We start from the raw sequence: 24267 nt of genomic DNA, 5'->3' as shown, positions 1-24267 counted from the left end.
ATCCTGTTTATGAGCTCCACGGACATCTAGGAATAATCATTCACAGAGTTTAGCACGGTGAGCAACAAGCTACATGATGAATGATCTGATAATATTAGAATAGCTTTATTAGGGAAAGGCAAAACAAGGCTGTGTATTTGTATGAACTTCTTTCTTTCCAAATCAATTACACACTTGAACCAGAACTGCTGGTTGACAGAAAACATGTTCTTTGAGCGTTCTGCAAGGGCTTCTAGCTGCCTAGAGAAGTTTAAACTCATAACCTGAAGGGTTCTTCACATAACCTTTAAAGGTTTCTCTAGAAAGGAAATCAAAGAACCCTTACAGGTACTAAATTTGACTTTTTGCATTCTTTCCCCGTTGTTTCCTCCATTTTGTCTCTGCACGGTGGCTTAGTGGTTGGCACCGCCAGGTTCCGGGTTCGATTCCCTTCTCGGGTCTGTGTGCATGGAGTTTGCATGTTCTCCCCGTGCTTGGTGGGTTTCCTCCCACAATCCAAAGACCCAACCCTGAATGTGGAAAGTAATTCTCACCCATGTACTTCTTCTCAGGAACATGAAGTCAGTCAATGACGCAAAGTATTTTTTGAAATCATGCTGCATCACTGTGCAGTGTAACACACGCTGGAGAAAGTGCTAACTGCCATCTTCTGCATATGTACATGGACAACTGCGGTAGACTAGGGTTGCAGTGATTGATAGGGATTGAGACAGAAAGACAGAGAGAGAGAGAGAGAGAGAGAGAGAGCTCTTTTGCTCCACTATTAGTTGAACAGCTGTTGTATTTTTTTTCATTCTGAATATATACAACGAACAGAGAGGTGAAACAGAAAGTGAGCAGTGATGTTTTAACTCCATTTCCATGGTAACAGTGATGATCATTTTTAGATTAGAATTGAATATTAAACTGATTTACATCATCTCCTAACTCATGTCAGTTTTAAAAGATTTATGCGAGACTGACTCACACACACACACACACACAGAATGTAACCTGACCTCTCGCGTAGACTTAAAAAGGAAAGTGACTGTGCTGTCCTCGGTGCTTCTTTTAGTGTTAGTGCGCTCAATTTTTTTGGAGCAGCAAGGAGACCCAGCTGAAGGTTTTGAGGCAGTGTGTGTGCAAAAAAAAAAAGGTGTTTTTGCTGCTTCTCTCTGTCTACACTATATAATTCGGTTGGTTTTGAATGGGGCATTTTTGTGTAATGTTTGGGACCGATTTGGAAGGAGTTAATTATTTTTGTATTATTATTATTATTATTATTTTATTCCAATCGAACCAAAAAAAAAAAAATTTTGTGCTAGGACTGTGGGAAATCAACATTTTTCCATTGTGTCCTTAAAAGATCTGCTGTGATCTAAGTTTTATGGAGTTGTGAGCAAAATAAAGGGCAAATACAGCTGTCTAGTCCCAATTGGAAAAACAGGAATTTTGCTAAAATGGCAACCAGATTCCTTAGAAAAGTTATAATGAGACAGTTCCGGGAATGGGGGGTGGGGGGTGGGGAGTGTTGGAGGTCTGGGGGTGGATGGAGTATGGAGAAGGGACTTGTACGACCCCTTTTAATGTACATGTAAAAGGTTTTTGGCAAAAAAAAAAAGTGCAATAGCAATAGAAATATGCCTCTTTAATGGGCCGCTCCTCCCAAAAAATAAAAAATAAAAAAATTGATTGTCTGCCTTATTCAGCTTTTTTTTCCTTAAATTTTGTATCACAAAAAAGATCCTTATTTTACCGGTTTAAGCTAATTCACTATAAACTGCTTCCATTTAGTATGATTAACAATGAAAAGAAATATTTTATAAATCAGCTCACTGTAAGCTGATGTAACAGATACATATACATATGTGCCTCAGGTACGACACATCTCTCAGGTGCTATCAGGTGTTTCCAGGTCAGTAAGAACGAAGACCAAAACACAACTCAGTAAATCTTTTTTTTTTCTTTGGTATTCTGACTTAATTCTCGGCGGTTCTACCTTCCGACACAGAATGCTGTTGTTGTAGAAATGTATGAGTATTTGACATTGCAGCGTGTTGCTAAGGGATGAGCGGGTCAGGGCTCGACTGAGAGCAGGAAATAACATATACACTTCAGCTCAAGGGAGACAGTCAAAAAAAAAAGAAGTTTTTTTTCTAACAGAAATGTAAACCCATGTAAGCCCTGGCTAGTTTTTATTCTTTCTTTATAGTTAGGTCTACGATCAGAATTCGGCTTTAGTCCCAATCATATTGCTTGTACGGTTAATTGTTTCGCAACATGGCAGATTTTTAACAATGATCACAAATATATTATAATCTGTAGCAGAGATAAAAAAATTATAATAAATTCATGCATATTTTCAAAAATTCTGTACACGTGCTGTGAAACATACTGTAGATGTAGTTAACAATGTAACTAGCTGTACAGAACTGAAGTTACAGGCTTTAATGATAACATTAGCAAGATAGTTTGTTAAGCATATTGGAAAATAATATAATATAATATAATATAATATAATATAATATAATATAATATAAAACTATACATGATACTAGAATTGTAAATTTTAAACATTTATACTGTAAGTTAAGCGATGTTAACAATTATTAATTGATTCATCGTAAATAGTTAGTGGTTTCTTGCTGCACATTTCTTTCTTGGTTTAATTCGTGTTCAAACAGTTCTTAATTCACAATCCCAATAAATTACTTCTGTAAGACAAATTAAAAAAGCCTGAATAGTAATAAACCATTAGGCTTTTAAACTGCGAGTGCGCCACATATGTGACCTATGGAGAAATATTCTGCAAAACAAAAACATTCAAGAGAGAGAGAGAGAGAAAAAGAGAGGAGGAAACTGAAAGAATGAGCTTTTTTAGCTGCTATAACAAGAATTAACTTGTTTCAACAATAATGCATGTAACTCTAAAAGAAAAAAAATTATGTGTAATTCTGAATTTAAAAATAAAATGTGAAAAACTCCAGTATGAAGACAGGAACATCGCCTGATCATGACTTCCTATTGTTGAATGTTTTCCTGTAACATCACAACACGAAGTGTTTAATAATATTTATAATAAAAAACACAACACGAAGCGCTTTAATAATATTTTTTTTAAAGGGTGAATATTTCCAAACCGAAGGTCTAGAGTATGAAATCTGTACAGCGTGTTAATGAAATCCCAGGAAATCCTGCGTTTGGGGTTTTAGGGACCCGATGGTGGGTGGCACCATCTCTTTTATCAGTTCTCTTAGATTCCCACAGGACCGAGGGATCAGAGAGAGAGAGAATCAAAGGCAAGAGTGTTTCGATGGTGTAAAAGCAGGAAGCATCTTTATTTCCACAAGAGTGTTATTAATTAATCTGGTTCTCTATAGCTACAGCGGCCCAGATGTTTACGGTTGTGACGTTCAGTAAAACATCTGTACGAGGAGGTCTTTTAAGAGTGTATAATACGTCATTATTACAGACGAAGCTTCATCATTAACCCTTTATCATCAGCGCTGAATAATTCATGAGCAGAATCTCTCTCTTATACACACACACAGACACACACCTGTACATGTCCCTCACACTGACAGGCCAATTACACCTCTACAGCAATTTCCAGAAAGGACATCACCTCATCGCTGAACGTGCTTCACTGGGTTGGAATCAGATTGAAATCCTGGTCACTCATGAACTAAAAACACACACACACACACACACACACACACACACACACACACACACACACACACACACACAGGCACACACACAGTTTCATTGTTCTCCAGCCTCACTGAACGCTGGTGTGCAATCAGACGCAGGACAATCCAATTCACACCCCTGCTTTCTACACCACAGCACCTCGGAGGTGTATTTAATCCTCAGTAAGTGTGAAAGAGGGAAAGTAAAGTCATAAACACAGAAGGATCCTGTTAGAGAACTCAAGGATTTTCCACTCTCACAAACTCTTTCAATAAAATACAAGGGATGTTCAAGTCAAAATAGGAAATCGTGATGAATTAACATGTTCCTGTAAACATTCAGCAAGTGGAACGCCTGATTCATGAAAACTATCGTAACTTGTCACCAAGTTGTGAAATAAAAAGACGAATCTGTCTGCGGGGACTGTACACGCATTTATTCATCAACACCACTTGCACGTTACAGGAACTCGGCTGGGTCGTTCCCCGTACAGTCCTGACCTCGCTCCGAGCCATTTACACATACGGTATTTGGAAATACCATTTAAGGAATTCCTGGGAGGCCAGCGTTTCAGATGTTTTGCATGCAGACAGATCATGGCTTCGGCGAACTGAGACAATTTCCATCTTCATGGTACCCGAGGATTATAAGTGCGTTAGTGTAGCGGGTAATTATTTAGAGAAATAAAGGAGGTTTTTTTTCTCATACAGTAACCGTGTTCTGTTATTCTGCACAATCAAAAGCCCGGGTTTGACTTGAATGCCCCGCTACAAACACACCAAGTACATTAGAACATCACAAGCAGGTAAAAACAAAGCAAATTTAATGTAGGAGTATGATTTAAAAAAAAAAGCAATAATTTTATAAGTATATTTTCTTAAATCTAGTAACCAACTAAATATGTAGAACCTGACAAAATGAATATTGTTTAAGCCTTAGTTCAGGCGTATTACATGTCTGGGGAAACCCGTCTAAAAACTGTTATACAGATGAGACACCGGCCTCCTGTCAATCACGTCCTAACACAGAGAAAGTTAAAGGCTTGTTTATTTAAACATAAAAATTAGCAAAAATTTAAATTTTTTACAAATAAGTTTTTTCTTGAGATACTGATGCTAGTTACCAAATCTCGACTAACAGCGAAGTGCAAAAATCTGCACACCCTTAAGACAAAATGATTAATAAACATAAGCAGGTTAATAATAGGCTACATCAGCCCTTTAATGTATAATAAAAACACATTTTATGTTTTTAAGCGTTTACAAAGTTAATGGTTATTATGAGTATTAAAAAAAAAACAGACTTATTTTAAAATGTACATTTTAAATGGGTGGGATGATGATCTCTGAATGCTATAAACAGACTGTTTCCTGTTACCACCACAATCCTCTAAAGGTGATAGAATAGGATAGAATAGAATAGGCTGCATGTCGGGACTATGGGAGGAAACCGGAGTACCTGAAGAAAACCCACCACAACAGGTAGCACATACAAACTCTACACACACAGTGAATCAAATCCTTGACCCTGGAGTTACGAGGACATGGTGATACCCACTATGCCACCATGCCCGTCCTGACGCAACCCTCCCATTTTATTCGGGCTTGGGACCGGCACTAGTGATGGGTTGCTCATGAACGATTCGTTCTTTTTGAATTAATGCGCAAATCATCGCGAAACCTCCGTAGGTTATTTACAGGGAACAGAATTGAGTGATTCTTTCTTAATGACTCCTCTACTCCGAGTCGTTCGTTCCTTTGTCACGTGACTCCCATAGACGCTATGCAGTTGAATAGATTCAAAAATACGAACGACTCAGACTGGAAGATATGAGAGGTGAGCTACTCATTCTGCTTATGATAATATGTCTTTAGCTGCATTGCAAAATATTTTGATTACTGGAACTATAGCCAAAATTTGTGTATGTAGACGTATTGGGGGTCTTTTTATTGAAAATGCAACATTTTATTTTATTTCTGATCAAAAAAAGTTTTGTTTATTTTGATGAACGAGTTCAAAGAATCGAGTCACTAAAATGGTTCAAACTTCCAATCACTAACCGGCACTGCATCCAGTGGCTGGGGTTTGGGTACTGGGTTGAAACCGAACCCAGGCCTTCCACATGGCAGACGAGAAACCTAATACTGAGCTACCAATGCCCCATGCCACCCACAATTTGCAATATAATTATGAACTAATTATACTGCAAATCTGATCGGATGAGTCTGGACACGTACTTTGGACAGTGCTAAACATCCTGTATCCTATATGATCATTTTATTTGTTATCTACATCAGGCACAAGTCTGAAGTCCAAACCTAAAAAAAACAACCTTCACACACAGGCACACACACATACACCAAAAACGTCTCGAGTGAATGAAGAGACTTTGCACTCGTGTACAGTCCCTGTCATCCCTCACTTTACAAATCCCCTACTCCGTGTTGACAGGAAGTGATGGATGTCTCCGGCTTTATCTTCCAGGCTGCAATCTGCCCGAGAGCTTCCATGGCAACAGATGAACCTCGTCATATTAATTCCAGTTTCATTTAAGTAGCTCGGCTTAACTTTGTTATCGTGTGCTGCTCTGAGGATCTGTGACCGACTCGATATCATCAAGATGCTACTTTACTCGACACACAAAAAGACACGGCATAAAAACTGAGCTGTCTTTCTGCGTTTAATCTTCATGCAACGTGGGCTTCGGGAAACTCTGCACCTGTTCTGAGATAATTTACAAGTTAATGTTCTATTAAATGAGCGCCTTCACCCTTTTAGCCTGCACTGAAACACACATTAACGTTATCCCTGGCTGTCAGAGACGATCAAAACGCTAAATATAAATATAACCCGCCATAATAAAACACACACGATCGCTTCTCCGGTAATTTAGCAGAATTTTACAGTTGGATTATATTTAATTGTGAAAAGATAATTTTCGTAATTTCATTAAAAAGTAAACCTCCGATAGATTCTAGATTCATCTCATGTATAATAATATATTTCAACCCTTTCTTTTTATTTCAATAACTAAGACTTATAGCTCATGACAATCAAATATCCAGTATTTCAAAATATTAGAATACTTCTCAAGATCAATCCAACAACAGCGCAGTACAGAAATTCAGAAAAATGATGTTCATTTATGCACTCAAGATTCATTTAGGGCTCTTTTAGCATGAATTATTGCATCAATGTAGCACAGCATGGAGGTGATCAGCACCACTGAAGCACTACTGAAGACCAGGTTGCTTTGATATCAGCCTTGAGCTCGTCTGTATTGTTGGGTCGGTGATTCTCATCTTCAGCTCTGCAATACTCCATACATACTGTTTAAGCACAGTAATATCATGCTCAGCTCACCAGTTAACCAGTTAGTGGTAGCTTTGGTACTGTGGGCAGGTGCTATGGCCTGTGGAAAAGGAAATCTACATAAAGCTTGTCAGAAGACGGGAGCAGGAAGTGCTTCAAAATCTCCTGGGAGACGACTATATGGACTTTAGAATTGATAGAACACAGCAGACCAACACCAGCAGATGACGTTGCACTCTGAATTATCACAGTGTGTAGAAACTGTACACTGGATTTGGATTCTATGCTTCTCCACTCTTCCTCCAGGGAGCTTAATTTCCAAATAAAAAGCAAAATGTACTTCTATCTGAAAAAAGGCCTTTGGACCACTGAGCAACAGTCCAGTTCTTTTTCTTCTTGGTCTAGGTAGGATGCTTCTGATGTTGTCCCTGGTTCAAGATACTACTGTAGGAATGCAACAGTTGTAAAACATTTTCTGAAGATTTTCTGTCTGGTGCAGTCATGGATTTTGTAACCGTTCTTTTACCTTCCAGCAAACCTTTCATAAATATACAGCACTCTGTGAACAGCCAGCCCTTAGTGATGACCTTCTGCGGCCTTTCCTCCTTGTGGAGTGTGTTGATTATCATCTTCTGGCAAGTCAGCAGTAGCCCCATGTGTGTGTACTGAACTATTGAGAGGCAAACAGTATTTATACTGTGTGAATAGTAATTTACTCAAACTTGAAATTAAATACTCTAATATTTTAGAATTTAAAGAATTTCCCTCAGGATAAATAAAGTTCCTCTTATCTTATCTTATCTTATTTTTTATTTCCATGATCTGTAAAGTCGTAATCATTGAAATTAAGCCAAAAAAGAAAAGGCTTGAAATATTCCATTTTAAGTCTAATGTGCCAAGGCGGTGATGGCACAGGTGCTTGGGCCCAATTATTATTCTTTGTTTTTTATATAATAAATTAAAGGATGAATGCATCATTTGATACTTGTGAGAAAATAGACATAAATAAGACATAAATAAGATAGATTCAGCAAAAAGAAAAAAGAAAAAAGAAAAAAAAAAAAAGAAAAAAAAATAGTTGCAAAGCAATGATGATTGGCCCCAAGCACCTGTGAGCTTTTTGGGAATGTTAAGACCTCCAAATAGCCTCGGATGCTAGGAAAAAAAACATTACAGTATTATGTCACTTAATGTGATGTCACTTAATATGATGTTATTTAGGAAGTCATTAACCACTAATTTTACAAAAATCCCTTAGGAATTTTGGATCATCCATGTTTTGTAATCCCATTGGCCCGGTTAGGTGGCAATCGTATACAGTAAATCCCCCAGGAGAAGTATAACAAAATCCATTGGTGCATTTTGTAAACAACCCAAAAATCAAACTCTGTTGATTAGAGCTCATGACCTGCAACATAATTTGTTCAGCTCAGTGGGAATTAAATATGTACTTGGTTTTGCATGTTTTACGTTAAAGTATGTATGAGCTATGCAGGAAAAAAATCGTGTGACAACCCCGTGCCACGCCGCTCAGGTATCCTAATGGCAGCAGATTTCATCCTGTGTGCTGATTTTCATGACTTTGAGCATGTTAAGACCCCCGAAAATCCACAGATACTGGAAAAACTAATCCTCAGAAGAACAATAGGGCCTTTCACATGACATCAGCACTATTAGAGCACCAGAGCTACTGTATGATGTCACAGTGCTTGGGCCCTAATTAATCTCATAAAAAGAACATAACACATTTTATTTCTATCATCTCTCAGTGTATTGCTGTCAAATTTTTGTGCGTAATTGTGTGAAACTGAAATTCCATCTCAGTGAAAATATTGCACTTTGTAGTCTATTTTGGGCGTAATTACAGCCTGCTTAATTATTTATTTGTTCATTCATTTAAAAGTGATGTGAAGGAAGCGGTCATTTACAGCTTCTATAGCATAAGTGAACTCGATTCCAAATACGGCTGGAAAAAAGATCAAAGTTACATGACATTTCTTATTAAATAAAAAAAATCAGTGTTGGAAGATTGCTGTGGTATAAGAGGAATAAGACAGCAGGTCGTCATCATCATGCCAGCCCATTGATCAAGTCCTGCACATGAACCCTTTCTGCCTGAGTCTGTGAGTCGAGTCAGCCTCGTGTCCTTGCTCTGACTCAGGATTAAAGTGCTTCGTGGGCATGTTTGGAGGGATTATAGGGACCAGCAGGACGCCTGAACCACTAACAGATGCTCCTGCATGCTAATGAATGAGATTTGGCATTCATCAACGTAAAGCAATGAGGCGTTTCACGCGCTGCTCATAATTTCCCTGCATCTGCTTTCACGGTTTAACACACGCTTTTAGAAATGTCGCCACATGTCGCTTCTGAGCGTTGTGTTCCCTTCATACTGTAAAAAATATACTGTATATATTGTGTTGTTTTTGTGCAAGGCTGAAAACAACAAAGATACAAACGAAAAGAAATGAAACATCCGCAACTTCAATTATTACATTTATAATACTAAGGTGACTTTTACAGTATCTTCACCAATTTTATTGAATTATTTTAACGTAAACTTACAAACATTTCTGTTTGGTCATACTTATTTATAAGACCAGAAACTAGCATAAACCTATTTATTGACATTTTAATCAAACAACTTAAATTTACTTACGTTAAAAATCATTTTGTGATTTTTCTGGGAGGAGACGTTTGTTTAACAGACTCATGGAAGGAGTCTCCAGTGCCAGCGCTATGTAACAGTCAGATATAAAGCTGTAACTTTTAGATGTTACATTTTCTTTGTCAAAGAAAAGTATAAATAATGGTTGCTATAAAGCAACTGATAACACGTTTCAAGGACAATTAAATATACCTATAAATTAATAAAGAATTATGATTTGTTTTATAGTAACAACTTGGCAAACTGCTGTGGTGTAAGAGGACTGAAAAGTTCTTTATAGGAAAAAACAAACAATTTCACTGTTAAAGTAAAGGTTTCATCACACCATCCTGTCATTCATTAGTTTCATATAACAGCACAACATAAAGGAGTGTTTATTTGTACTGAGCTGTAATCTGTATACGGAATTCCGGCGAGACTGGAAAGCTGGTGTGTTTAATGGATGTGACAACTCTGTTGTTCTCCATGCACTTCCTCTTTACCGGACAATGAACGCGATGTCTGAATTGTGGCCGAAATGCTGATTTTAATAAAGCATGGAGCAACTTTGCAAAAAGAAATTAATCACAAACTTTGGACAGTGATGGATTAGAAATGTCCGGGCTGAAAATCCTCCTGGGGTGTTTTATCTGCAGCATCTCGCTTCAGTCAGTCGGTCGGTCGGTTGGCATAAACACGGGAGCACAGAGAAAAGTGATGGGCGTTGAATGACAATGAAAACAGAAACTTCACTGAAAAGTGAAACCTCAGTTAACGAGACACTTCCAGTAACTGCGCCGAGTGCTGAGGACTCACAGGGCATGAAGTCTGAGGTGTTTTTCCAACTAGACCCCAAAACATAAAAGGAACCTGGACTGGTAAATCATCGGATTGTTGAGGGTACCCGAGAGTCCAACAAAATAAGCACATAATTGGTGGAAAATACTCAAGAAATTTGTCATTTACTCAAGTGCTACTTGAAAGTACTCTTACATCTTATCAACTTACCTTCTTATTTACATACAAAGCAAGATGAAATATTTCCCGAGGTTTTTTCCTTACTAAGATGTTGACTGTTCCTGTTATTGATTTATCCAGCACATAACACTTTTTATCAGTCTTAAATATTCGCTATAAGATTCTAAAGAAGTATACTCAAGTTTTGTAATCAAGTTTTGTCATTAAATTATCTATGTAATTTTGTAATATAGCTAGCTAAATTGACTAGGTAGTTAGGTTTTTAAATTTCTCTAGTTAAACTAGCTAGGTAGTTTAGTTTGGTCGTCTACTCTTTTAATTATCTTGGTAGTTTAGTTTGATAATTTCACCAGTCAAATTATTTATGTAGTTACCGTTTGTAATTTTACTAGTTAAATTGGCTAGGTACTGTAGTTAGGTTTGTTAAATTTGCTAGGTACTTCCATCCATCCATCAATCCATCTATCCATCCATTAACCTCAGTACTGTAGTTAAACTAGGGACTGGTGGCCACTCTATTTATTCACATTTTTACAACCATGGTAGGACCTCCAGTCAACATTCCCACACACAGGCAATTTGGGAATGGCATTTAGCCTAATCTGGATGTTCTTGGACTGCGGGAGGAAACCTGCCAAGCATGGGGAGAACATGCAAATTCCATTCACACATTATTCGAGGCAGGAATTGAACCCAGAACCTGGAGGTGCAACTTGGCTAGTTAAATTAGCTAGGTAGTTTTTGTTTTGTAATATAACTATTCATGTTAACTAGCTAGTTATGTATTTGTAATTTAGCCAGTTAAATTAACTAGGTAGATAAGTTTAATGATTTCATTGGTTAAACTAGCTTGGTAGGTCAAGTTTTAGAAGTCAGCTAGTTAATTTAGATAGGAAAGTTTTGCTGCCTTAGCATTAATTAGAAAATGTGGATTAAGCATTAGCTAACTAGCTTTGACTGTTGAATAACTGTGTTTATTTATATGGTGGCTTAGTGATTAGCACCGTCGCGTTGCACGTCCCGGTCTTGGGTTTGACTTCTGTGTCGGGTCTGTGTACATGGAGTTGCTTGGTGTGATTTCCCTGGTTTCCTCCCACTGTCCAAAAACATAAAGGTAATGTAATGTATAACATAGGTTAATTGGCGTTTCCAAATTGCCTGTAGTGTGTGAGCGTGTGTTGGAATTTGGACCGAGGGACCTACCACGGTTGTACAAATGGAAATAAATACAATGGTAACCACTGGCCTCAACTATAGAGGTTCCTGGATGGAAGGATGGTATATTTATTTATGCATATAAATACTTTTTATTAAGTATGATTTCAGGTAGGACAGTTTAGTGTTTAGTAGCAATGCCTACATTTTGAACAGTTTAAAATAATCTGTTCGATGCTAACATGACGAACACTACAGTATGTAGCTAATGAATTAATTCAAAGTAAAGAATCCTTTAAAAAAAAAATTGCATCAGCTTGATGTTTAGTTTAAACAGGGATTAACACAGCAAACTGGCTAACAGGTAATTATGAACAGTCGATGTTAGCAAATTAGCTAAACATCCATCATTTGGTTCAAGTATTTGTTCACCCACTGTAGGTAGGGCCCGGGATGTACGTGGTGAAGTTTAACACTGCAGGTTTGTGGATTATCCATCTCCAAACACCCACATATAGCTATATTGCCAATTCATTTGTGCTGCTGAGTTTTTTTTTTTTTTTTACTGTTTCCTGTGCAGTAGAAACAGACAATAAAACTCACATCTTTACTGCAGAATATAACGTTAATGCCATCTGGCCCTGAACGGTGAGCGCAGAGTGAAAGGAGTGCAGCTGATTATCCTCCAAGCATCATCGTCATTTGTATTCAAGGCCACTGCAGTTCCTGCGCACCAACTCTGAGCAACTCTGTGCTGCAAACACCACTTACAGTGGATACTGTTATAAATGTGCTTCATTTCAAATCATGGTCCATACAGTAAGTGCTAAACATCTGAACATGCAGCTGTGTTATACATATTCACTTTCACCCCGACACATCTGGCTTTTGGAGTGCGCTTTGCGCCTGAGACGAGACGCTCCCGCTGTGCTCAAGCAGTTGCGGTTCTTTTAAAATAATGTTACCTAAAGGCGCATTCACATCAAAGAGAAAATGAGGCCGTGTTCGTCCCTGACTGCGGCACAAACGAAAAGAGAAGCGAGCAGGTGTCGTGTTTATGAGCAGAAATCCAACACGTCGTGGATCGAGCTGCTTTTATCCCACACTGCTTATGAAATCACAAGTTATCTGATATACCACAACAATAATCAACAAAGCTTCTTTTGCTACATATTGTTGTCAGTATTGAAGCTCCTTTGAAGATATATGTTTCAAATTTGAAAGATTAGGTAACATCAACTCCAGATTTCGAAGGTGCGGTCGAGATTTATCATGGATGGACAGAAGGCAGGTTGTACGAGAAGGAACAGTGTAATAACTCTCACACTTGTGTTCGATTACGTTGAGCTTAATAAACTGTGTCTGTTTTTGCTTCCAGAAAAGAGCTGGTAACCAGAGAACTAGAGAAAAGGAAAATGGCAAGGACTGAGTTAAGAGCGTGTGTCCTACCCCTTTGTCCATCTCTTTGTCGCTGTCACTGCTGCCAGGTGTGACCCAGATTGATGCCCACCAGTTCCCAGTTATGCTCATCTACAGACAAGCTGGGCTGCACCAACCTCAAAAGTATGTGGTGTGCTTGACTGAGCAACATCATTAGCATTTCAGCTCGCTGCCTTACATCCTGTTAACCTTCACCCAGGATCTACAAGACCACCGGCAGAGGAGCATGACTCTGAAGAGATCATAGACCTCGTGGTGCTGGAGCAATTCTTCACCAGACTATCACACGGGCTGGCGGAGTCGGTCTGGGGCATTGCTTTGTGCTAGTGTTTGATCAGGGCACTGCATTCACATCACAAACTGTATAAATTATTGGGTAAAGAATCGATACACATCAGTGTTTACCATCCACAGAGGGAGGGGACTGGTCGAACGATTTAACCAAACCTTTTAAAATACACTTTGTAAGTCCGTACAGTGATGCGTGGAATTGGACAAAGTGGCTCAAATCGATGTTATTTGCAGTACAAAAGTTTCTTCAAGGATCCGGAGGGTTCCTCAAATTAGAATTACAGTCAGGCGCCTTGGACATCATTAGAGAAAACTGGGACGAGGGACCAACAACAAAATTCAATATGTTCAGGATCACAGAGGAGAGCAAATCTCCACACGCTGGGGCAATTAACACGTGAGAATCTGCTAAAGGTGCAAGAACAGCAATCCTGGATGTACAATGAGGCACTCGGCTATGTAAATTCACACCGAGACGCACTCCAGCGCATATCCGGTTGGGTTTAAATGGTGGAGATTTTCCTGCAATTCAGCAAAAATGATGATGAGGCTATAAAACTGAAACACTCACTTATCTTTTATACCGCTTTATCCTGTATTCATGGTCGTGGGGTACAGGCAGGCGGGGTACACCCTGGACAGGGTGCCAATCCATCGCATTGCTCACACACATACCCATTCAAACACTACGGGCAATTTGGGAACACCGATTAGCCTGATCGGCATATCTTTGGACTGTGGGAGGAAACCGGAGAACCTGGGGGAAACCCACCAAGCATGGGGAGAACATGCACACAGAGACGGGAATCGAACCTGGACCCTGAGGGTGTAGCCTCTACACCACCAAACTGAAACACAAATTTAGAAATACTACATACTACAAGGCCCATTTTTCTACATTTATATAATCTTTCCCATCATTGATTAGTTCTTATACTTATAAACTGAGCTACGATGCACCAACACGGCTACTTGAGCTTCAGAGATCGTTAGCAATTATTACTGCTTGAAATTCAGCATGTTTTAAAATAGGTCATTTCCTCTTTTAAGCTGGATCACTGCTTTAGCGCACACACACACACACACACACACTCACAAACTTCACTTCTTCCCACATCTCTAGGGACATCAGCTACAGAGAAGAATGCAATTATGGAGTTCATTAATCATGGACTGCAGGAAGTGAAACTAGCTGAATGTGATAAACACTGCAGGTGAAGATGTAGACTAAAACTGGAATGCTGATAAAAATAAATAAATAAATAAATAAATAAATAGTCAAAATCAGTGCATAAATCAGCAACGTGGTATGCTGTACTGTATGTTTACATTTTTGATCCATCAGGACATATTTGTTATTTATATTGCACACATGGCTTTAGTTACTTTGCATTAGTAAGCTGATACATTATTATTTTCGCAAATATAATTAAGGAGCAGAGGACTTGATGGTGTGCTTGTACATATAGGAAAATAATCAATAATGGGTGATTCTTTAAAAGGAAATTACTGTTATAAAATTATTTTTTTCTACAGAAGTTACTTAAACAAATAGCTGTTTTGTGCTCGATGAGGACGTCTGGTTCCATACAGAGACTTAAAAAAAAGCTATATAGTGCTGCAAGTGGTGTTCTAGATTCACTATCTTATAGTCAAAAGTTTGTACTCCCCTTTTAATTCGACATATTTTTGTGTAAAAACATAACAAATCATGGTGGGTGTTAAGACTAAGCAACCTCGAGTTTGCATGTTCTCCCTGTGCTTGGTGGGTTTCCTCCAGGTATTCTGGTTTCCTCCCACAAACTGTAGATTAGGCTAATTGGTGTTCCCAAATTGCCCATAGTGTGTGAATGAGCGATTGGATTTGCACCCTGTCCCTGCCTTGTGCCCTAAGTCTCCTGGGATAGGCTCCAGGCTCCCGCTACCCTGAATACAGGATGAAGCAGTACAGAAGACAATTAGTGAGTGAGTTGCAGCCAGTTGCTGCTAATCATCATGCCTTGATTAATTGATCATCAGCAGGTGCGCAGATCTCAATAAAAGCAGAGGATTTGGCAGTTTGTTGGTCTGGAGCATTCAGGTGTGTGTTAACACAATGCCAAGAAGGAAAGACATAAGCAACGGTCTTAGAATGGTTATAGAAACAATTTGGTCTTTAATGTTCTATAAATAGAAAGATTCTTCACAGGTGTGGACAGCACTCAAGACAGTTGCCAATCTTCACAGGAGTGGACAGGCCAGGACATTCACCAAAAAGGGCATTAAATTGGACTGTTGTCACTGTCCCATTATACAAGCACCGAATCAGTTTATTGACTGGAATACCGTATACGCGACTCTGCTATGATGGGTGGCGATATGCCCGTTGCTGCCACCCTGACCAGCATAAAGATGAATGAAAAAAAAGGCTAATTCTTTTTTTTTTTTTTTTTTTCGATACACTACTAAATAATGGAGGAGACATTTTTCTTCAATTCCTTCCATTTAGTGAGACATTTTTCAGAAGAAATATACAGAAGTAGAAAAATACGGTTCCACCAGAGCGCTCGTAAAAACACTATAATTCAAGACTTAACTAGAGGAGATTAATCATTATGCCTATATCAAGGAGAGGCACTGCAGTCTCACATTCTCTCTTTCTTTCTCTCTCTCTCTCTCTATTACTTATCCTCGTACTCTTTCATTAGAAAATGTTTTAAGTCCAGCTTATTCCCAGAATTATTGCTTATTATTATTAATTTTAAAAGAGCAAGTGCTTTCGTCAAATCCTCAATAGAGCTCTTCGTCATTGAGTCACTAGCAGTGAGTGAGAGACAGACAGAGAGAGAGAGAGAGAGAGAGAGAAAAGCCCAGCTGTCAATCTTAACCCTTTAAAGCCATGTTTCTACATTTCAAGCTGTTCCTAACATCGCCATTTGGAATCAGTTTTAGTCTTTTAACAAAAAAAGCATTTAATATTTATACTCAATTAGAGACTTCTTTTATAAATGTTACCATATCGACAGTTACACACTCCATCCCTTTACATTAGCATCCGCTTTCCATGTCACCGGTGCTCACGCTGGCTATCTATCAAATCCTTTCTCCTTTAGAAATCAATACCAGGTGGACGTGAGCAGATGGACGGCAGCACACCTCGCTGTCGAGTGAAGCAGCCAGCGTGACTTCATGCTGCGAGGTGAAGTTTATGCTTAAAGTGGAGGTATGGAATAGGGAGGAACGTCTGTCTAAAGGATGGCAGGTGAAGGACGAATTACAGTTTTTTTCCCGAGAAGCAGCAGCAGGAATTTTAAAAGGTATTTTTTTCCCCCTCTTTTTCTCTAATACTTCTAAAGGTTGATGGCCTGGAGAAGGTTTCTTTTGATTTGTTTTTGTTTTTCTTGTTTTTCTTTTTTTTTTAAATAGTGTTCATAGACATAGATATAAAAAGCACTGGACAACCTCTCCGGGTCATCACTCATCAAGGTTTTCTGAAGTTCAATTGTGGGAGCACTGGGTGACGCCATTCTGGCAGGAGCTGACTCCACCTACACACACTGGTTCATCCGTAAATGGACAAATGGACAGAATGAATGGAGCCTGGTTGGTGTTTTCATCACACCTACTTGCACCACTGCACTAAAGTTTGGGATCACTTTCTAACTCCATAGTCGTTCCTGATTTTTATTTATTTCTACACTGTAAAACAATGCTAAATGCGTCCAAAATACACAATAATCTCCTTTGAACAGGTGATGTTGACATGTATTTGCTACTTCTGCTCTGTATATCCTTCATAATGGCTATAAATGCTATTATGGCTAACATAAAATTATATGCTAATGCATTTGATTGAACTCCGTCATCCATACCCTACATGTCGTCCCGTGTCACGTCATTCATTTCTAGTGATAAATTAAACCATAACCATTGCAGTTGGCTGGTTAGATAAAGTGATGGATAGCAGATAAAAAGCGGTTTAACACCTGCACTGCAGCTGTCACTCAAATCAGTCACACCCCAATTATGCATAAGTTAATTGCTTAATATCATTTTTAACTGGGGACCAAAGCTGTTTTTTGTACCAGGCTGTAAGTGTTATTTTTATGTGGTAAATTTGGGCATTTTAACATAGGAGTCCATAGGGATTTACTCACTTTTGGATCCTAGTGGACATTTGAGGAACTGCATGTTTTGGCACTTCCACATGGGCTTCAATTTTCAGAACCGAAAGCTGCCCTTTAATAGGGTCCAAGCACCAAGAGTGAGAAGGACCTTTTTGGGTTTGTTTATTTATTTTTCAAACCATTTTAAGGTCTTAGTTATGTAAACAAAACTTGGTACAAAAAATCTGAAATAAGTCCTGCTCTTGTCTTTCTGTCCATTTTTAAAAACAAAGCTGACAAAAGTACATCTCCGTTCAATATGAATTAATAGCCAGAAAATTAATATGCAATAAGAAAAGTGGCAAACAGCTTGTGTGTTGCTGTTCATTTATCATTTTATACATTTCGATAATTTAAATTGTGTGCATGTATATATTTGTGTGTATTCACGCTTACGAATTTTAGTAATTATTATACAGATTAAGAAATTAATAATTTAAACATGAAATAAACTATTTTCCCCCTAAACATGCTGAATGGTATTTACTTTATTATGTATTATTATATGCTTAGGTTTACTGGCCGATAAACATATAGCTTTCTGAGAGTATTATTATTATTAGTAGTAGTGGTTCTGAGATTCTTCTTAAATGTTGGATGCTGGTACCAGGAAACAAATTTTGTTCTTTCATTTTTAACATGTTGAATGACAATAATAAACCTAACCCAACCCAATCTATAAACTATAATATTATATATATCATGGCTAAAGCTATTGCTTATTACACTAGTCAAGTGTGAGATGGAATACTGTGTGTATTAATTAGACTCTGTTTACCAAGAAAAGTTTATAAGTGTGTGTGTGTGTGTGTGAGAGAGAGTGTGTAAAATCCAAACTAACGAGTGGCTATTAAATAGGTTAAAATAGTTCCAGGCATTAATTTCCCTGTAGTGCAGCACACACACACACACACACACACACACACACACACGCGCGCAAACGCACACAGAAATACGCATACAGTAATATATATGTAAAGCAGGTTATGGCATTCCAGAGAGCTTGTGTGTGTGTGTGTGTGTGTGTGTGTGTGTGTGTGTGTGTGAGAGTGACGAGTCCTGGTGGAAAGCCTCTCTCTGCAGAGCTTATGGCCTCATCATCAGTAAAGTGCTCAGACTGTTAACGCTGCTCTCGTCCTTTTGTTCCCTTTGTGCTGCACATCACCTCTTCCCGCCTCTTCCCCCTTCCGCCCTTCAGGACTCCCTCGTCCTCCTCGTCCTCTTTCCTGCTGAGATTTTCTCAGCTTTGATGTTGTTTTTCTGTCCTCACTCCTCTCCTCTTTACACCTCTGTCTCTATGCTACATTACACTCTCTCAAAGCAGAGATCTGACAGCACTGTCCTCAGGTGCCATGTCTCCTTTTACCTCCGGGGACATGCAGTCGAACTCTCCCTCTTTCTCCCCGTGTCTCTCCCGCTCTTCTATGTATTTATCTCAATGTTTCTCTCTCTCTCTCTCTCTTTCTCTGTCTTTCTCACTGTATCTTTATCTCTGTCTGTCTATGACTGTAAGGCGTTGGTCTACTGAACTGAAGGTCCCAGTTTCACAGTTGGGCTCTTGATCAAGGCCCTTAACCCTCAACTGCTCAGATGAATAATGAGATAAGATGTAAGTCGCTTTGGATGAGGACATCTGCAAAACACTGCAAATGTAAAATGCAGAATTTCGGTTTCAGTGAATCAGTCCGAGAGCATGACGATAGAAAACATCTGTCCTGTAAAGCTGTCCTGATGGTGAAGAATCCTAATTTTGGAAAATTCACAGTCCAATACAGCTCTGAGACAATGTTGCATCCATTCAAGCACGCAGTAAAAAACATGTCCTCCCCTTGATGTCTTCCCGGGCTACCATTAAACGAGGTCAGCTGACCCTGCTGCACCACTGGGATTCCCCTCGCGATTTGGAGGCGCAGTTTCGCTGGAGTATAATGCGGAATGAAAACACCAAACCTGTGTGTTTTTTAAAAATGCTTTACATTGTTTTTTTGTGTCAAGGGTGTATAAGAATCACTTTGTCAGACATACAAACAAATCCAACTTACAAACATGCTCCCGAAACGGAACTCAGTCGTAAGTCAGGGACTTTATTTTGAAAAAAAAAAAAAAGCTATCTGGCCCTATATGAAAAAGTAATTGCTCCCTAAACCTTATAACTGGTTGTGCCACTAGTGTTTTGTCACTGGTTTGTGATAACTGGCAATGAGTCTTTCATCTCTCTCTCTCTCACTCTCTCTCTCTTTCTCTCTTTGTTGAGACGACAACATCACTCTGGTATAAGTAAGAGATAAAACACCCTGCTGTTGAAATTAATGTTTAAATTATTATTAAGGATCTCACTTTTCAAGCAGCAGACATCCACATGTGTTGATGTGTGGAGAGCCTGATCTCAATCCTCACCATCTAACCTCCACAGCTAATACACAAAGAAACATTTTATACAAATTACTGTGATTTTATTTTCCTAATACATATCTAAGTACTGAGGCTCATGCTCACACGTGCAGCGTATACACTATGTGTGACTCAACTCTCTGCTGTGCGGGCATTGTCTTCTTCTTCTTCTTCTTTTTCCTCTTTCACAGCAGCGTCTCAGAAGCCTAGCCAGAGATAGACTGTAATTGATGCAATTTCGGGCTCAGGCAATTTTCCCTTGCGCTCAACGCATGATGGCAGAAAGAAAAAAAAAAGAAAGAAAAAGTAATGCCCTTTTCTGGAGCTTGTGCTGACGGCAAAAAGACAAGAAGGACGGCAGGACAACAGCTCGCGTACCTGAGAGAGAGAGCGCTGCGTCGTGCTAATGCGTTCCTGAGCCGAGCGTTACTGCAGGTTCACACGCTAGCAACAAAATCAGATCATCTAATCCGATAAGCAGTTTGATTGGTCGGGAAGGCGGGGGTGGGGGTGCGGGGGGGTGGGGTGTGGAATTCATTTTCTATCACAGTGGATCTGACAGCAGTTCTGCTGCAAATTACATGCTAGATGTAACACGGAACGTTATCGTTTCTATAGCAACAGCAACATCTATATGTGGAGATGCTGGTTTAGCATTGATGGAAGGAGTCTCCAGTGTCTGGGGGTAAAGCCACAACAGGGCCGTGTTTCTTTTCAGCTCAGAATTCATAGCCTTTATATATAATGTATCATCCCACATGACATGTAACAGTAAAAGTATAAAAAAATATATATATGGCGCATCACTTTTTAATAAATAAAACAATCTAGTTGCCCTGGTGCTGTTAGAGGAAAATATTCGACCTCATCTCACCACCTTTATTTTCTATTTTTTCCCCTGTAATTAACCACACCAGGTTAATTTCTTAATAGAAAAACAAAACAAATAAAACTAAAAATGTATTCATCTGAATTAAATGAATAAGATTGGTTTTAAGTGCCTTGAGTGATCAGAGATTTTCTGAAGCTCTGGGAAATAAATAATTTCAATTAATATTCTGTTTGAGGGTGAAACAATCAAAAAAAAGAATTTCACTTTAATTAAAATGGACTAGCGTGATGAGTCAGCAATATTTATCCCCGCCCACAACCCCCATCCTAAACAGCCTGGCAGAAAGACAGGAGTTAATGCACCGTGCAGTGAGACAGTGTCCCCCGGAGTGAAGTCCTCACACACACACACACACACACACACACACATCACGGATAACAAAGCTTAAGTCAGAGACAGCACTGCTAACGACACTCACTGTTTAGTAACCTCCTGACACACACACACACACACACACACACACACACACTCAGAGTGCCATAGTTAACGCAAAGTAGCGAGTCCTGCTTAGTTTTATATTTTATGAGCGAGGCTTCTGAGTGTATGCGAGCACTAAAAAAGGAGAGAGAGAGAGAGAGAGAGAACAGGAGAAAGAAGGAGATGTAGAGACAGAAAGAGGGAGACAGATTGAGTGATAGAAAGAAAGCAAGAGAGAGAGACACAGAAAGAAGGATACAGACAGAAAAATAAAGCTAGCTATAGAAAGAAGAAAAAGAGAGAGAGAGAAATCAGAAAGAGAGAGATGAATAGACATACAAGGAGACAGACAGAAATAGAGACACAAAGACCGAGAAAGAGATAGAAAGATAGAATTAACCTGTTTAAACGGTGGACTCATTCCTCTGATCTTAGCCTGTGTCTCTCTCTTCTCGCCAAAGAACAAAGCCGTCATCTTGTTCACTGAGGAGAGAATCTGTTCCCCACGCAGAACCAAGAGTTAAGCAAAATCGCGGACCAGTTTTCTGGTGTATTCCCCACCGAGCCGGGGCTCACTCACCTTGTGCCCAAGCCTGATGGGTCGATCAGGCTTTGTATAGACTTTCGACGGCTCAACACTATATCTACCTTCAATGCGTACCTGTTTCCGTTTGTACTGTAGATGATCTCGTGGACCATTTGGGAAAGGCTTAGTTCATCTCCACTGACCTAAGGTTACTGAAAGATGGTCCTTATGCCAAAGGCCAAGGCCAAGACCGCCTTTACGATGGGCTACGGTCATTGGCAATATCAGGTCCTCCCTTTTAGTCTTCATGGCGCCCCAGCTACATTTCAGCGGCTAATGGACATCACCTGTATGCCCTGCATACCTGGACGATGTTGTGATTCACTCATGTAGGATGTAGCTGGGAGGATCATCTTCACCACCTCCGACAGATCTTGGACGAACTGCGGAAAGTGGGTCTCACCGACAAACCCCGGGAGTGCCATCTAGAGCTGACCGAGGCACAGGACCTGGTGTATCAGATCGGCCACTAAATGTTTTTTAATTTTTGTGTTTGGCTAACTATATCCGCTGGCTCCTCCTCCTCCTGCTTAAAATTAAAGCATGTACCAAAATGTCAGTATCACAGCTGGTTGTTGTTGGTCTTTCGGCTACTCCCGGCTAGGGGTCGCTACAGACAAGCTTGGCACAGGTTTTATGCCGGATGCCCTTACTGACGCAACTCTCCCATCTTATCCAGTTTTGGGCCGACTGGCACTGCATCCAGTCCTGGCTGACGGTTTTTTCGAAAATTTAGAAATTTAGATAATTAATAAGAATTATATTTGCGTCAATTGTGTGTGTTGTTTTCCTTTGCATAGCTTATGTTGTGACTTCAGCATTAGCAAAGTGACACTGCTTTTGTTTCACTTCATTGACACTATTGTTGTTGTTGTTGTTGTTGAGTTTGTTGTTTGCAATAATATTAGGATATCCCAAGGAGGAAATTAAAAGCAGACAATTTCCTGCACAATAAGGATCCCGGATGTGCTTTTACGGTAATAATGCTGACTCTGCTTCATCATCCACATTGTCATTGATTGTTTTTTCTACAAAAGCCAAACACTGAGGGATTTATAGTACAAATATTAAACAAAGGTGTCAAACATGTCACGAAACAGTTTTTAATGCACTTCAGCGATTAGCTTTTCCGGTGTTCGCTGGAATAATTTCCAGTTATGGACTGGCTGTTATAATGATAACTATTTTACTACGGACAAAACATCGTTAGCAATGTTTCATAAAATGACATTTTAATAAGATTCATGATAAGCCATTTCCTGTCACAATGACTCTCTTTACCGCCGAGAAGAAACGGCATCTTGAGCGGGGAACAATTTTCCCAACAAATGAAGCAATAAAACTTGATAATATTGCATCCCGCTACATACTCTCCTGTGGCTCAGCCGCTGAAAAGAATAAACGTGGCTTATTATGCTAGCGCCATTTATCAAAAAGGACTGGGCTTTAAGATTTGCTATAAAAAAAAGAAAAACAATCCCAGAGTTAATTAAGGTGACTTCCCTTTGGTATTCTTTCACAAGCCGCGTGCTTTGTGCTTATTGTAATTTCCGGCGTCTGTTAGGGAGGGACTGTGCCAGCGCTGATCGAGGAAGTGTTAAGTACCCAATTTAACCTTGAGCATGAAGGTGTCTTAACCGTGACTCCCTTTGCTAAGTTAATTAAGTGCCAGCGTAGAGGGCGAGACCCCCCTCTAGGGCTCTGAGGCTGAAAATAATTCACTAACACTCTGAGACTCTACCCGCGCTCTCAAACGCTTAAACAACTGTGCTATGTATTAACAATGATAAAATCCTGAAATATTCATCTGCGCTGCCAGAGAAAGCCATGTGATGGCATGTTTTTAGTTCAGGACTGAAGCCAGGATTAAAAATACATATAACCCACATTTCTGACACGGACGCAGCCCCATTTTTATCTCTGTTTAGGGTTGCATAAGGACTGCTGGGGTTTGTGCAGACAGTACGGTGGGCTGTAGATGCGAATCACAATAGCACATAAAACAATAATGAACACAAGTGACAACCACAAAACAAAGGACAAAAAAATTATAAAATAAAACCCAACTCTAACAATCTAAAAAAAAAAGGATCAACACCAAAAAACAAAGCAAAAAGGCGTAGGAAAAAGATGTAAGACCAAAATCAAAAACACTACAGCAAAAGCAAACAAACGAACAAAAAAAAATTATAAGAAACTGAAAAAATAAAAAACATAAGGAAAATGTGACAGCTACACAAAAATACTACGACAGGAAGAACAACAGCCAAAACAGACGCAACACAGAAACACCAAAAGCACAATTAAAAATGTGAAAACAATTCAAAAACACATTAAGTGA

The 24267-nt window shown here is 39.2% G+C and overlaps 1 protein-coding gene across 1 annotated transcript in view; it reads right to left on the bottom strand.

The window, feature by feature from the left end:
- The window catches only part of slc44a5a (solute carrier family 44 member 5a), a 55368-nt gene extending 33017 nt beyond the window's left edge, over positions 1-22351 (bottom strand). The window contains exon 1 of the mRNA XM_053486372.1: positions 22231-22351. Within this exon, the coding sequence (XP_053342347.1) occupies positions 22231-22351 (121 nt within the window). The remainder of the gene's footprint in view (positions 1-22230) is intronic.
- Between the last annotated feature and the right edge of the window lie 1916 nt (positions 22352-24267).

Source organism: Clarias gariepinus, chromosome 25, assembly GCF_024256425.1.
Source record: "Clarias gariepinus isolate MV-2021 ecotype Netherlands chromosome 25, CGAR_prim_01v2, whole genome shotgun sequence".
Taxonomy (NCBI): Eukaryota; Metazoa; Chordata; class Actinopteri; order Siluriformes; family Clariidae; genus Clarias; species Clarias gariepinus.
This window is presented reverse-complemented; position numbering and strand designations above follow the sequence as displayed.